Source organism: Cornus florida, unplaced genomic scaffold (genome assembly GCF_030987335.1).
Source record: "Cornus florida cultivar Cherokee Brave unplaced genomic scaffold, ASM3098733v1 CherokeeBrave_3.0.0_Hap2_Chr07, whole genome shotgun sequence".
Classification (NCBI taxonomy): domain Eukaryota; kingdom Viridiplantae; phylum Streptophyta; class Magnoliopsida; order Cornales; family Cornaceae; genus Cornus; species Cornus florida.
Genome location: NW_026775577.1, coordinates 14,416,877 through 14,429,281, shown reverse-complemented (window position 1 = coordinate 14,429,281; position 12,405 = coordinate 14,416,877). Strand labels below are relative to the sequence as shown.

Here is a 12,405-nt window from a genome sequence, read left to right as displayed (position 1 = left end):
ATGTGCATTTGAATTGAAGGATGAGTATTGTGAAATATAAATTTAAAGTAATTGAGGGAAAAAAATAATTTTCTATTGCCACTATGTATCTGCAATAATTTTCTATTGGTTTATACCTCAACTCGGCCTCGGCCTCGGGCTCATGACGAGTTCAAAAATCTCAACTCGGGCTCACGCTAGGACTCGTCATGGTATTAAAGAGCTCGGGCTCAGCTTGTTTAATAAATTAAATTAAACTAATGTTCAAAATTTACTTAGGCTCGTTTGCAAACTCGCTAGGCTCATTTAGTAAATCATTACATTTTTGTTTTATACTTCAAAAAATTAAAAGATTCCAACAAAAAAATAAAAAAGCAGATGTAAATGAGCCTATTGTTCACGAACATATACAAGCCTTATATGAGTTCATGAACATAAACGAGTTTACACGAACTCGAGCTCACAAGCCTACACAAGTCGAGCCTAACATTGATCGAACTCGGCTCGTTTAGTAAACGAGCTCATTTAGTAGACGAGCCTAAAAATTGAGCTCAAGCTCGGCTAGTTTGCTTAACGAACGAGCCCGAACTGCTTAGCAGTTCAGTTCGTTTGCAATCCTATATATGCTATGCTTGTAAGTAAAACTTTTCTTTTCTATTATTATCACAAGCTAGTTCTCTTGTTGAATCCTTAAAATGAAAAGGTCAATTGTTAGAATTAAAACTTCCTTTACCTTTGTACAATTCTCTACTTAAAAAGATCTAGAATTTTCCAAATTATTTTAATAAAAATATGACAATTTAATTTCACATTAATCTTCTCTTGTAATATTAATTGCCAAATTGACATTACCCATTAACTGAAAATAATCAGGGGGAGAGACAATGTAAATCCAGGAACACACATATATTCATTATATATATATATATATATATATGCTTCAATTCAGTATATGTATATATATTTGTTTTTTCACATTCAATATAGTATATTTCTATATATCAATATTACAATCTTTAAAGCCCCTTTGCCGCCAACAAAAACAAAACAGGAACACAACTCTCAACAAGCACACATTGTAAATGAATTTGATGAAAACGCCAATTGTCAAAAACTAAAATGCAAGAATGTGAAAATTCAAGACACAATCCACATGTAGTAGGTTGACCAGAGAGTGAGGAAGATCGCCGCCACGGCGTAATTCCACAGCATAATTACAGAGCATTCACTCTCACCAACCTCAAACAACTGCGTTATTGTACCTGCCAAATAACCAAGAAAACATAAGAAAAATAATATTAAAAAAAATAATAAATAAGATTTTTTTTTACTCTCATTCATGAAATTGTTATGATCAAAGTTTTTTTTATGCCTATCAGTCATGATTCATGGAATTGTTCCGCGCACACACTGTCCATTATTAAGGCTTGTGCATTCAGAAGCACTTTTGTGACGTCCCACATCGAGAGGTTGTTTGACATTTATACATGCTAACACCTTTAACTGTGTAGACGCGTTTTGAAAGCCATGAGCAGACAATGGAAGATCAACCAAACTAACCATACCTATGGTCATTGCAGATGGAAGTGCATATTGAAGCAGAAGCACGAACTGATACAAAGAATCTGATCCCACCAGGCCGAAATGACTTGCTGCTTTAACAACAACAATGCCTAACAAAGGCAGGGCGATATACCGGACTACTTGAACGCCTATAACTACCCAGTAGCTTACTGCTGATTTCTTTAGACCTGAAAGAAAAATAAGAGAAGCATTTCAAAGATCAAAACCAGAGAGGTGAGCGTGAACAAATTTGGATTGCAAGAATTACCCTTAAGAAGGTTTGCTCCTACTATAAGTGTCATGGATGGAACTGCTGCCTCCCTGCAGCAGATCAAGCGCGGTAAAGAGAGAGAAGCACTAGCATAGTTGATATCATGAGTCTAAGAATAATGGAGAGGAATAAGCCATTAACCGTAACATCTGAATTCACACATATTACTAATACTGCTACTACAAGGGAGGAAGAATTACTTTCATGTGTGCTGACCTTTTGTTACTATGTGAAACACCATGTGAATCTGCTGTTTTGTGATCTAAAAAGAAGTCCATGTACTAGTCTGTTGCAAGCATTTGAAATTCGTAGTTCTGCTAAATTTGGGACAATAGTCTATATTACGCTTAGTCTCCTCCAAAAGTTGGGATCATTTCACATTTTTGAGATATCATATATGCAATTGATAGCATTGATTCGGCATGAATGCAGGTTACAAATATGCCAATCAAACGAACAATTAGAGATTAGATGCAGCTAAATTGAGATACCCCAGAAAAGATGCAGAACTTTCAATCACACGAAGTGGAGCACTATCGCCAATCATTATCTTTCGTATTGGAGAGACTACACCGACAAAAAGCCCAACAATCTGTGACAGAGAACAAGATTGTAATGAGAGAACAGGTTAGCATCAAACTTTAGTTCTGATAAATTTTCATATTACTAAAACCACAATGTAGATAGGTGATAAGGTCCTATTCCATCATATATTCTCGGACCTTTTCATCTAAACTTCTTTAATGATAGAGTTCATAGTCGTTTTTAAGGTTTACTGAACTAAGTCACCTATAAAACGATTTCAAAATGACTTTGATAGTACCCTCCAATGCTTAAAAAATAATATCATTTCTATTCTAAGTCATATAAAGTTGCTTCGAGGGAAGAAATAGACAAACTGCTGGATTTGCAGTAAAAGCTTGTAAAAATTGCATAATATGCAACACTATGATCATACCGTTGCAATGGTAGAGGGTGCAAGGATCATCTTCCAGTTGATCTTTTCAGCAAAAATTTTAATGTTGTCCTTAATCTTCTTGAAAATTGAAACCTGTTAAAAGATTGTTAAAAGGTTTACAGCAGTAATGAATGTTCAATCATATTATCTCGGAAATACTCTATACAACAAACATGAAAAATTAGATGATATAATTATTCTCGCCTTTTATAAAAGGATTAAAGTGGAAAAAAGAACAATTCCATTGCTCTGATACAATTCAGACAACTTCCTTTCAGACCTAAATATGTCCTCTTAATTGCTTTGATATTAAAACAGAGTTTTTAAGGACACTACAAAGAACAGCAATGACATTAAACAGGTACATGACCTTTGATTGTTCTAATATTTATATTATATAGATATATGTAACTAGATATAACTGTTATTCTGGTAACAATTATGATATTTTTGTAGTATATTATGATGGAAAATTACAAGACTTGATCCCAACCAAACCAGAGCAGCAATAATTATTTCATAATTTTTAAATAATCATGATCTGTTATATCAAAAAAACTCATAGCCATAATGAGAAGAAAGCAGAAATAAGAAAAAATTTCTCACAGATATGAAAGATAGATGAAAGGCATTTACTTTGTCCTCGGATCCAATATGCATTAGTTCAGCTTGAGCTTCATAGTCCTCGGACCTTGGGGAATCCTTTGAAAGTAATGCTTCAGTGTTGCTCTCTGAGACTTCTGAGGTTCCAACAGAAGACTTAATGCTATTCGTTGGGTCATTTATATCAGTGTCTGTGTTGCTCTTACTTCCATATGCTCGTATAATATTATATATGTAAGACCATATATAAACAGCTCCTATCTGAAGTAAACAAACAAGAATCCCATGTCATTAGATTCATTGAGACTTGGTAAAGAATCTATTCGTGCACCGGTTGAAGCTCTCTCCTAAATATTTTTCAAAGTGACAGGCAATCTGAGAGGTTTAGCAGAGGCTTTTTATTTAGAGAATTAGTTGTATGACCAGAAACATAGATATTTACCGCCATAGAGAGGGATGCATAAGCCTCTCCATCTGTAGAGCATGTGGATGAATCTCCAAATGGACTATTTGCCTCGTCGCAGACTGCTGGGATGATGATGAGAAGCAAGTTCCCCAAATTTCCTGTCCAGATCAACCCCACAACAAAGTTGTAGTTGACAAGTTCATTTCGGAATTATTGTTTCCCAAAAATGTTAATCTTTTCACTCCATTTACAGTAGGAGGAATAGCTGTAGCTGTTACATAATGCACTCATTTACTCTTATATTTTCCGGGAAAAGAAAAGAAAAGAAACAACGCATCATCTCTCAGTAATTCTCCCATTTTTATTCATTACATTTTATCTTAGTACTTAAAGAGTCATTGTGAATTTATATGGTAAAAGTGAATCAGAATTTAGTTTTTTGGAGGGAAAACTTTATAAGATTTGTATCTTACCTGCAGCGCAGCAACTGATGACAAGGCCGTGTAGATGTGGAGGAGTTTTGGTGATTTTTACAAGAATCCATCCGAGCACTGAACCAATAATGAATGTGAGAAGGATATTGACTGGCATGAACCACCTATATGATCAATAAAAGTGAAATCACAAGGATGAACTTTGAAACAAGCCCTCCAAATCACAAGGATGAACTCTGACACAATCCCTCCAAATCACATTATATCGGCTTTCGTTCATTTTGCCAAGGGCTTGTCCCAAATGGAAGATTATTGAGAGTTCGAGTCCACAATGGGGACATATAGGGATGTGTGTGCGCATGTGATTTACGTACCCAAAAAAAAAAAATTTGAAAGAAATTAAAGAGTTAACAGGAAGCTAACTCACAAAGAAACTATGCTGCTGGCTGTAATTGTATCAGCCAGGTTGCCAGCCACAAGTGCAGGAGTGAACACATAGAATACAAGCTGTTCACAATCATGAAGTGAAGTACCCTTGTTAGTCTGTGTGTGGGTCACTGTGTGTAGCTTCCAGGAAGTTGCAGGGGGAATCTATCCCCTCAAAAATAAAAATAAAAACAATTTATAGACTCTCTCTCCAGAGTACAAACACACACACACACACACATATATACATATAGTCACCAAAATAGCTTCCAAGAATGAACTCCAGTCATGGTAACCAAAAATTAAGAGATAATCTAGATAATTACACAAATAGCAGTGATAGAATTAGAATCAACCATCAGAGCATAACCATGGCAGGGCCTTTTTTTTTAATAAAATTGTTCTAAAACTCGAAAAGAATGGTGAAACCTATTCCTTGCTTAACTTCCAATGCTAGCACCAACTGCAGAAACATATACAGTATTTGATTCTCCCATTACCTCGAGACAAAAAGGCGAATAAAGTTCTCTCTTGTTGAAGGTAAACTTATTATTACCTAGAAAAGTTGCAGAAAACCGAAAGAATGCTAACAAATTTGACATGGAATTCGAAAATGATTCGAGTGAAATACTAATCCCTTGTCGGAGAATGGCATAGTCAGAAGAAAAACGAAAACCGAATTTAAGATTTAAAACTTCACTACACTACTACTACTTAAACAGAAAGATTTGGGATGATGGATGACGCACATTGTTCAAATTATGCCTTACAACTGGCCCCAAGACGTTCAAACGTTCCAGTGCAAGTAATAAGCCGACAGCAGTGATCAACAGTGTTTCCAGGACCGGCATCAATGCCACGACGAACAAACTGAAGAATCCCATTCTGGAACTTCTCTATATACACTGTAATAATGAAATGTATTTATATAAGTGATGAAATTCACCCTTACAAGAAGAAGAAGTTCACACTTTTGAAACACACACCTGACATGTTTTACACACACAAATTAAGGAAAACCATGAAATTCACACACACACACAAATTAAAGAGGAAGGATCCATTTGAGTTACCTTACCAGCTTAGTGCAAGGCTTCACTCAAAGTGTCATTGTTGAAACATGGCCACTGAATTCCTCCTACAACTGAAATAAATTTTAAAAAATAAAAAATGAAAATATATAGAAACAAACTTTAAAGTTGAGTTGGAAAGTTTATGTTCCATGTAAGCTTAAAGCAATTAATTTGGAAGAATAATTTTTTTTTTCGTTCAAATGGTTTTAAAATAATTTCAACAAAGTTTATGCAGATGTCTTTCTCCACTAAAGTAAAGCATTGAAAATCAAATTAAAAATAAGAATATGAATAAAAAGGTAAAGGCATCTTCACCTTACCAAGAACAAAAATAAAAGCACCTTCAACTACTCTGATTCATTGTCACCTAATTTTTCAAGAAGATTAAAGCAATGTGTACCATGTTTCTCCCATGACTTTGATTTTGTTAATTTAGATCATATATTAAAAATCCGGATTCCCATTAAATCCAACATCAAAATTCTCACAAATTTCACAACCCTACAGAGGCATAAAAAAAAATTAAAAATTAAAAATTCCATGTTATATTAAAAAAAAAAAATGAAATGTAGCAGAGTAGCTTGAAAAGGGTTGTCAAAAAACAGAGCATACAAGAAATGGAAAAAAAAAAAAAAAAAAAATCAGAACTGAAACTTGTTGAAAATTGAAATTATTCTTTGTCAATAAATGATTGGAATGTAACACAAAATTGAAAAAAAATAAAATAAAATAAAATAAAACCAGTAGAAGAGGTAATGCTCACTTACATAACAAGTGCTTGAAAGGTGAAAGGTCGGTGATAAAGGAACTACTTAAGAAACAACCAGCTCACATTCAGGAAAACAGATAAATACTATTAAATATAGTAGGTCCACTTTCTGTCAAATCTGAAATGACAAATATCACTTCAGTTCATGCAAATTTTATTATATTATATTATATATATATATAAGCAGCTAGATTCAACAATGGGTCAAATTTGAGATGGAAATCGCTAATTTTATATGCAAGTGTAATTCGGTGACATATATATATATATATAGACACACACACGCACTAACGGTAGTTGTTTAGATGATATAATCTCTTTCATGTCATAAGAGTTATATATAATTAAGTCATAATTAGTGTAAGCATGAAAATTTCTTAGACATTATTTTTTTCTTAAAAAAAAAAAAAGAAAGAGTTTAAAAAATTTTAAAAAATTAAAATAAAATTAATACTGAATTTTACAATTTTTAGTGGTTTTTTTCAAGTGAACAAATTTGTGTGAGTTATCAAGGAAAAAAAAAAATTAAAATTAAAAATTAAATAAAGTTCCTTGGATCCTCTTCTTCCAATTGTGTTGGAGCTAACGTGGAAAACACCAACCTTTCAATCATTACTCACTCTGACAACTGCCTTTATCTGTCAGTCCTTTCTGCTCACCTGTCATTCTCTTTCTTTGCACCTTCGCTGCTCCACAAATGGATTGTCATATACTCCGTATATATCTCTCTGTATATACAGATTGTCCCCATATACAGTTAGTGAGATCAACATATATGCTATCATCTCTTTATTAATATATATTTTTTCAATATTAATAGTTTATTATCTTATTTTAAAATATTTTAAATTAATTGTTTACTTTAAAAAGTTAAAATTAATAGACCTTATTTTTTCATACTATTCTTTATATTTTCAAAAAAATTCAAACTAAGTAACTATAACTATCTAAACAAAAACTGACAAATAAGGAATTGAGGGAGTATTATAAAATTACTTTTTTATTGTTATTGTTATTGTTTTATATTTTATTTTTATTTTTCCTTTTTTAAAAAGTTCAAGTTTTTTGGACCATGAGTTTGAGTATATAGTAGGGTCATGAGCGAAAAATATCCCTATAATATATATATAGAGTGTATAACTCTTTATACATTCTAAAATGTTCCTAACATTGAATTTTGGAACAAATAAGAACCCGAATGTTGAAAAAATTAAAGTGTCCTTTTATAGCTGAATAAAAAAATAGTAAAAAACTAACTAAATGTGAAATAACTAAATTGTCCCTCTTATATATATATAATATAGGGTTGCAGGCAAAAAATATCCTTATAATATGCATACAGAGTATAAAACTTCCTATACGTTCTAAACATCTTTAACATTCAATTCTGAAAACACTAAATTATCGCTCTATAACTAAATAAATAAAAATTAAGTAAAAAACTAATTAAATATGATTGATGTGTGTATATATATATAAGGACATTATCGGAAGAGATAAAGGTATTTTTAAAATTTTATATCTTAAAAATGTCATATGTAATACACATGAATAATTTTTTAACGAAACAATGATATAAAACACTATTTTGTCACATTTTTTTTTTCAAACTAAACGGACTTACATACTCAAAATAAAGGATATGGGTGTTATTTGCCTAAAATGTAAATATTAAGGTGTTTTTAGAATTTTTTATCTTAACAATGACTTTAAACCTTTTTCTACTTATTTTTTTTTCAAATTTGAGGAAATTATATACCCAAAATAAATAATAGAGCCAAAAATTAAAATATTTAAGGTATTTTTTATTCACTTTACCCACAGTAATATAACAAAGGATGTATTTTATGGGTTAGTTGGATACGCAGTCCAAACACTGAAATAAATTTGCATGTGGGAGGCCTGGCCTACTATAAAATGTCAGGCAAATAAAAAGGATTTATGTTTGGCAATTATTTTGAATGACAGGAATGCCGAAAAAGGCACCCCTTGAGATTTTTTAGGAGGAGGAGTGTGGAAGGTTAGAATGAAACGAGGGATAATTCAATTACCCAAATAGCACGGTATTTGTTTTATAGCTATTGATGTAACAATTCTCATTCTACTTGCGTATTTTGGTATTACTTTAGATTAAACATGTTTAATTTTAGAGTTTTGATGAGTTTGCAGTTATTACGTTTTTAAAATGTGTTATTTTATAGAAATACTTTTGAATCTACATATAGAATTTGTCTTTTTTTAACCGATCAATGTAAAATTTTACACTTATAACTCTGTCAGTATTTCGCACTCATTCACATAAATTATCACAATAACACAAATTTCTAAAATTAAATATCGATCCAACTACTCGAACAACACGAGACTTGACTTCACAACTGCTGGTTTAACAATGCTACGATGTTGCCATCAGATTTTTCTATTACCTTCACTAATTAATAATATAAATAAGGTCAGAAATTTTAGGACCACGTTCAAAATGTTTTCCATTTTAGGGGGAAAAAAAAAATGACCTTGAGGTGGGTATGGTGATGTCATAATCATGGGCATTAATCATTAATGGCATGTGAAGGTGTCTCACCAATAGGAAGGTCCTGACCAGGGAAGGCTTAACTTCCTTCGAATCTCAATAAATTGCCAACACCTTTTATTTGAACAACAAAAAAACCTCTTTTCTTTTCTTCTTTTCTTTTTCTTTTTCTTTTTCTTTTTCTTTTTTTTTTTTTTTTTTTTTTTTTTCCTCAAGGCAAGAGAACAACAAAAAAACCAACCCCTTTCTTTTTCATTTTTCATTTTTTTTTTTTTCTTTTTCTGTAATCTAAAATGAAGTTTCTATTTTATACAGTTTGGCTGAAAAAGGGTGGAACAAGATTTTTTTTAATTTTCTCTTCTCATTTCTTAGAAATATTAAAAAATAGAAAGATTCATTTTCGAAAGTAATGTTAAAGAGAGTTTTTTAAAATAAAGGCCTTTTTTTATAAAATAGTAAAAAAATCAACTAACTCACTAGTCACTTTAAAATTTCGGTTGAGTTGCATAAAGAAACTCACATAAATATAAGCAGATGCATCAAAATTCACATAAATGCAATCAGATACGTCTTAAAGCGAGTCTTTACATAAGCATTCTGTCTCTTCTCTTCACTTCACATTGCCAAGTTTATTTGTGTGTGTATACGTCCAAGTTTATTTCTTAGAAATATTAAAAAATAGAAAGATTCATTTTCGAAAGTAATGCTAAGGAGACCGTTTTTGAAAAAAAAGCCTTTTTTATAAAATAGTAAAAAAATCAACTAACTCACTAGTCACTTTAAAATTTCGGTTGAGTTGTACAAAGAAACTCACATAAATATAACCAAATTCATATAAATACGGCCAGATACGTCGTGAAGTCTTTGCATAAGCATTCTTTCTCTTCTCTTCACTTCACTTTGCCAAGTTTATTTGTGTGGTATTTATGTCAATGTGGTTCAAATTCGGAGCTTTCTTAAAAGGCCTATGAGTTGGTTCTGGATTGATTGTAGGTATGGGCTGGACGGTTCTTAACATAACCAGCCCATTGATTAACATCCACGCGACAGCTAGCCCCAAATTCTAAAATCGAAAATTTCAAACCCTAAAAGCCTAAATGTCAATGTACCTAGAGGTCAACCTATTATCCATAACAATTATTAGAATTGACCAAACGCCTACATTAAAAAAATAATAATAATAAAAAATAAACAAATAAAAAGAAGAAGCATTAAGTGACCTAATTGATAAATTGTTCAGCTTTACAAAAAAAATGTACCTATGTTTGAGTCTCCATCCTCTTTTTGCCGAGTTAAAAAAAAAAAAACCGAGCTTTGAGTACTGGTAGCTTTGTTCAGACCGTATCCAACCTATTTAGTCCTTTGCCAACTTTAGGCAAATTTGTGTCTATCCTTGTGTGGCATAAAATTTGGCTGATACTGATAATGATAATTATTGGAAAGAACAATTATGAGTACTCCTGATGCATAGACCAATTTAAATATATAATTTAAAATTTTGGCACCATTTAACATTTTTTATTATTTACTGGAAAAAAAAATTGCTAAATGGCAAGATGATTTCAACTAAAATCCTCAGCGGATAATCTTACATTGATTGATGTATGTTGGGTCCCATTTAAATGCATCTATTGATGCAATTTATTCTGTTAAGGACTTGAATCACAAGCTCTCAGCTAAATGTCTTCTTAAAAGCGTGTTCACAAAAAGTGTACTAAGTCTTTATCTGGTCACTATGATTTATTGTATTGGCTGATACGTAATGTATTGATCGATTTGTTATTCTAGTTTTTAAAAAAAAATTATATTAATATACAGTTTCATGAATCAGTCAATTTACACCGATATTCGTCTGAATTAATTACACCGCAACTGCGAATCATGCTCACCGCCTATGAAATATGTAAAGACATGCTATGTAAGCACATAAGAAATTAAGAATAGGACAATCATAATATGCTGAAAAATCAGCTTAGATAAGCCAAAGCCAAATTAAATAGACCCAATATAGCACAAAAGAAGCCCAATAAATATGTGGGAATAAATAATCCAATAAAACCAAAATAAATAAGTCACTAAAAAAAAAAAAAAAAAAAAATAGATCTAATAGAACACTTGTGCAATAAAGAATTTCTCATAACTTTTCAAATTTTCAACATTATGCAATGTGGTCCAAGTTATTTTTTCTGAAGTGATATATAACAAAAATAATGAAGAAATATATTTAAACTTTGTAAGTTCGGTGGATTGAGAATCAAATTTATAAGTATGTTAATTAGCTTCACTTTATCTTTTTTCTTTACAACACATACATACATGTACTACTGTATTATATTAAGAAGATATCTCCCTGTTTTGTGCGTGTGTTTGGGGTGTTAATTAGCTTCACTTCATCTTTTTTCTTTACAAAAAGGTCTCATATTGTTCATACAAGCTTCAAAGGAACAACTCAAACAAGCACGTGTACTTTATTCTTCCGTCTTAATCATTTCAAATGTCGGTAAATGATCAATTGAAACCACGTAAAACACACCAAACACACGCACAAAACAGGGAGATATCTTCTCAATATAATACAGTAGTACACGTATGTATGTGTGTTTATATTATCAATTTAATGCTCAAGCTTCAACCTGAGCCATTGGGAACCGTACCCAAAACTCTCTCTCTCTCTCTCAAATGAAGTTTGGTCTGTAAGACCAATTCCAATGCAAAATATTATTTTTGTATTTCAAATTTATATTTTGAGAGAAGTTATAGTGTTAAAATGTTATATTTTATCAACTCTACTATAATTATGCATTTCATCCAAAATGTTATTTTTTGACATAACAATCATTTTTTTCCACCTATCATCCCTAAATACCATTTTCAACTACTAATTTTCAATAACCATTTTTTTTTGTGAGTGTTTGTATTTTATTTAACTTATTTGCCAGATTAAATTTTTTTTTTAAAAAACTTAATTATCAAATCCAATGTAAAAGATAAGAATGTAAATTATATAAAAATAAATAGGTAAACTTGTCATTTATATAGTTTGTAAATTCCAATGCAAAATGCTATTTTTGTATTTCAAATTTATATTTTGAGAGAAGTTATAGTGTTAAAATGTTATATTTTACCAACTCTACTTTAATTATGCATTTCATCCAAAATGTTATTTTTTGACATAACAATCATTTTTTTCCACCTATCATCCCTAAATACCATTTTCAACTACTAATTTTCAATAACCATTTTTTTTTTTGTGAGTGTTTGTATTTTATTTAGCTTATTTGCCAGATTAATTTTTTTTAAAAAAAAAACTTAATTATCAAATCCAATGTAAAAGATAAGAATGTAAATTATATAAAAATAAATAGGTAAACTTGACATTTACATAACAAGCAA

General features: G+C 31.1%; 1 protein-coding gene across 8 annotated transcripts; it reads right to left on the bottom strand.

Moving 5' to 3' along the window:
- Positions 1 to 942: 942 nt before the first annotated feature.
- On the bottom strand, positions 943 to 6,622 carry LOC132266504 (protein PIN-LIKES 3-like). 8 transcript variants are annotated; one of them, XM_059767388.1, is made up of 12 exons: positions 6,481 to 6,622; positions 5,714 to 5,784; positions 5,390 to 5,545; positions 4,642 to 4,721; positions 4,254 to 4,378; positions 3,817 to 3,938; positions 3,408 to 3,635; positions 2,772 to 2,864; positions 2,305 to 2,405; positions 1,811 to 1,863; positions 1,545 to 1,730; positions 943 to 1,241 (listed from the first exon to the last, which is right to left on the bottom strand). In XM_059767388.1, exons 3-12 carry the CDS (start codon positions 5,522 to 5,524, stop codon positions 1,117 to 1,119), a joined length of 1,248 nt encoding a protein of 415 aa, XP_059623371.1. In that variant the 5' UTR covers positions 5,525 to 5,545; positions 5,714 to 5,784; positions 6,481 to 6,622; the 3' UTR covers positions 943 to 1,116. The 8 variants fall into 8 exon arrangements, with proteins under 8 accessions (XP_059623371.1, XP_059623373.1, XP_059623378.1 ...); XM_059767390.1 differs by having other exon boundaries at positions 5,719 to 5,784; XM_059767395.1 differs by lacking the exon at positions 6,481 to 6,622 and adding an exon at positions 6,029 to 6,321 and having other exon boundaries at positions 5,719 to 5,784.
- Between the last annotated feature and the right edge of the window lie 5,783 nt (positions 6,623 to 12,405).

Excerpts from the sequence above, each read along its gene's own strand:
- LOC132266504 (XM_059767388.1), bottom strand. The coding sequence starts at position 5,524 with ATGGGATTCTTCAGTTTGTTCGTCGTGGCATTGATGCCGGTCCTGGAA. Across the intron at positions 4,722-5,389 it reads TAAGGCATAATTTGAACAAT|CTTGTATTCTATGTGTTCAC; the intron begins GTGCGTCATCCA and ends GATTGTGAACAG. Across the intron at positions 3,939-4,253 it reads CATCAGTTGCTGCGCTGCAG|GAAATTTGGGGAACTTGCTT; the intron begins GTAAGATACAAA and ends TGATCTGGACAG.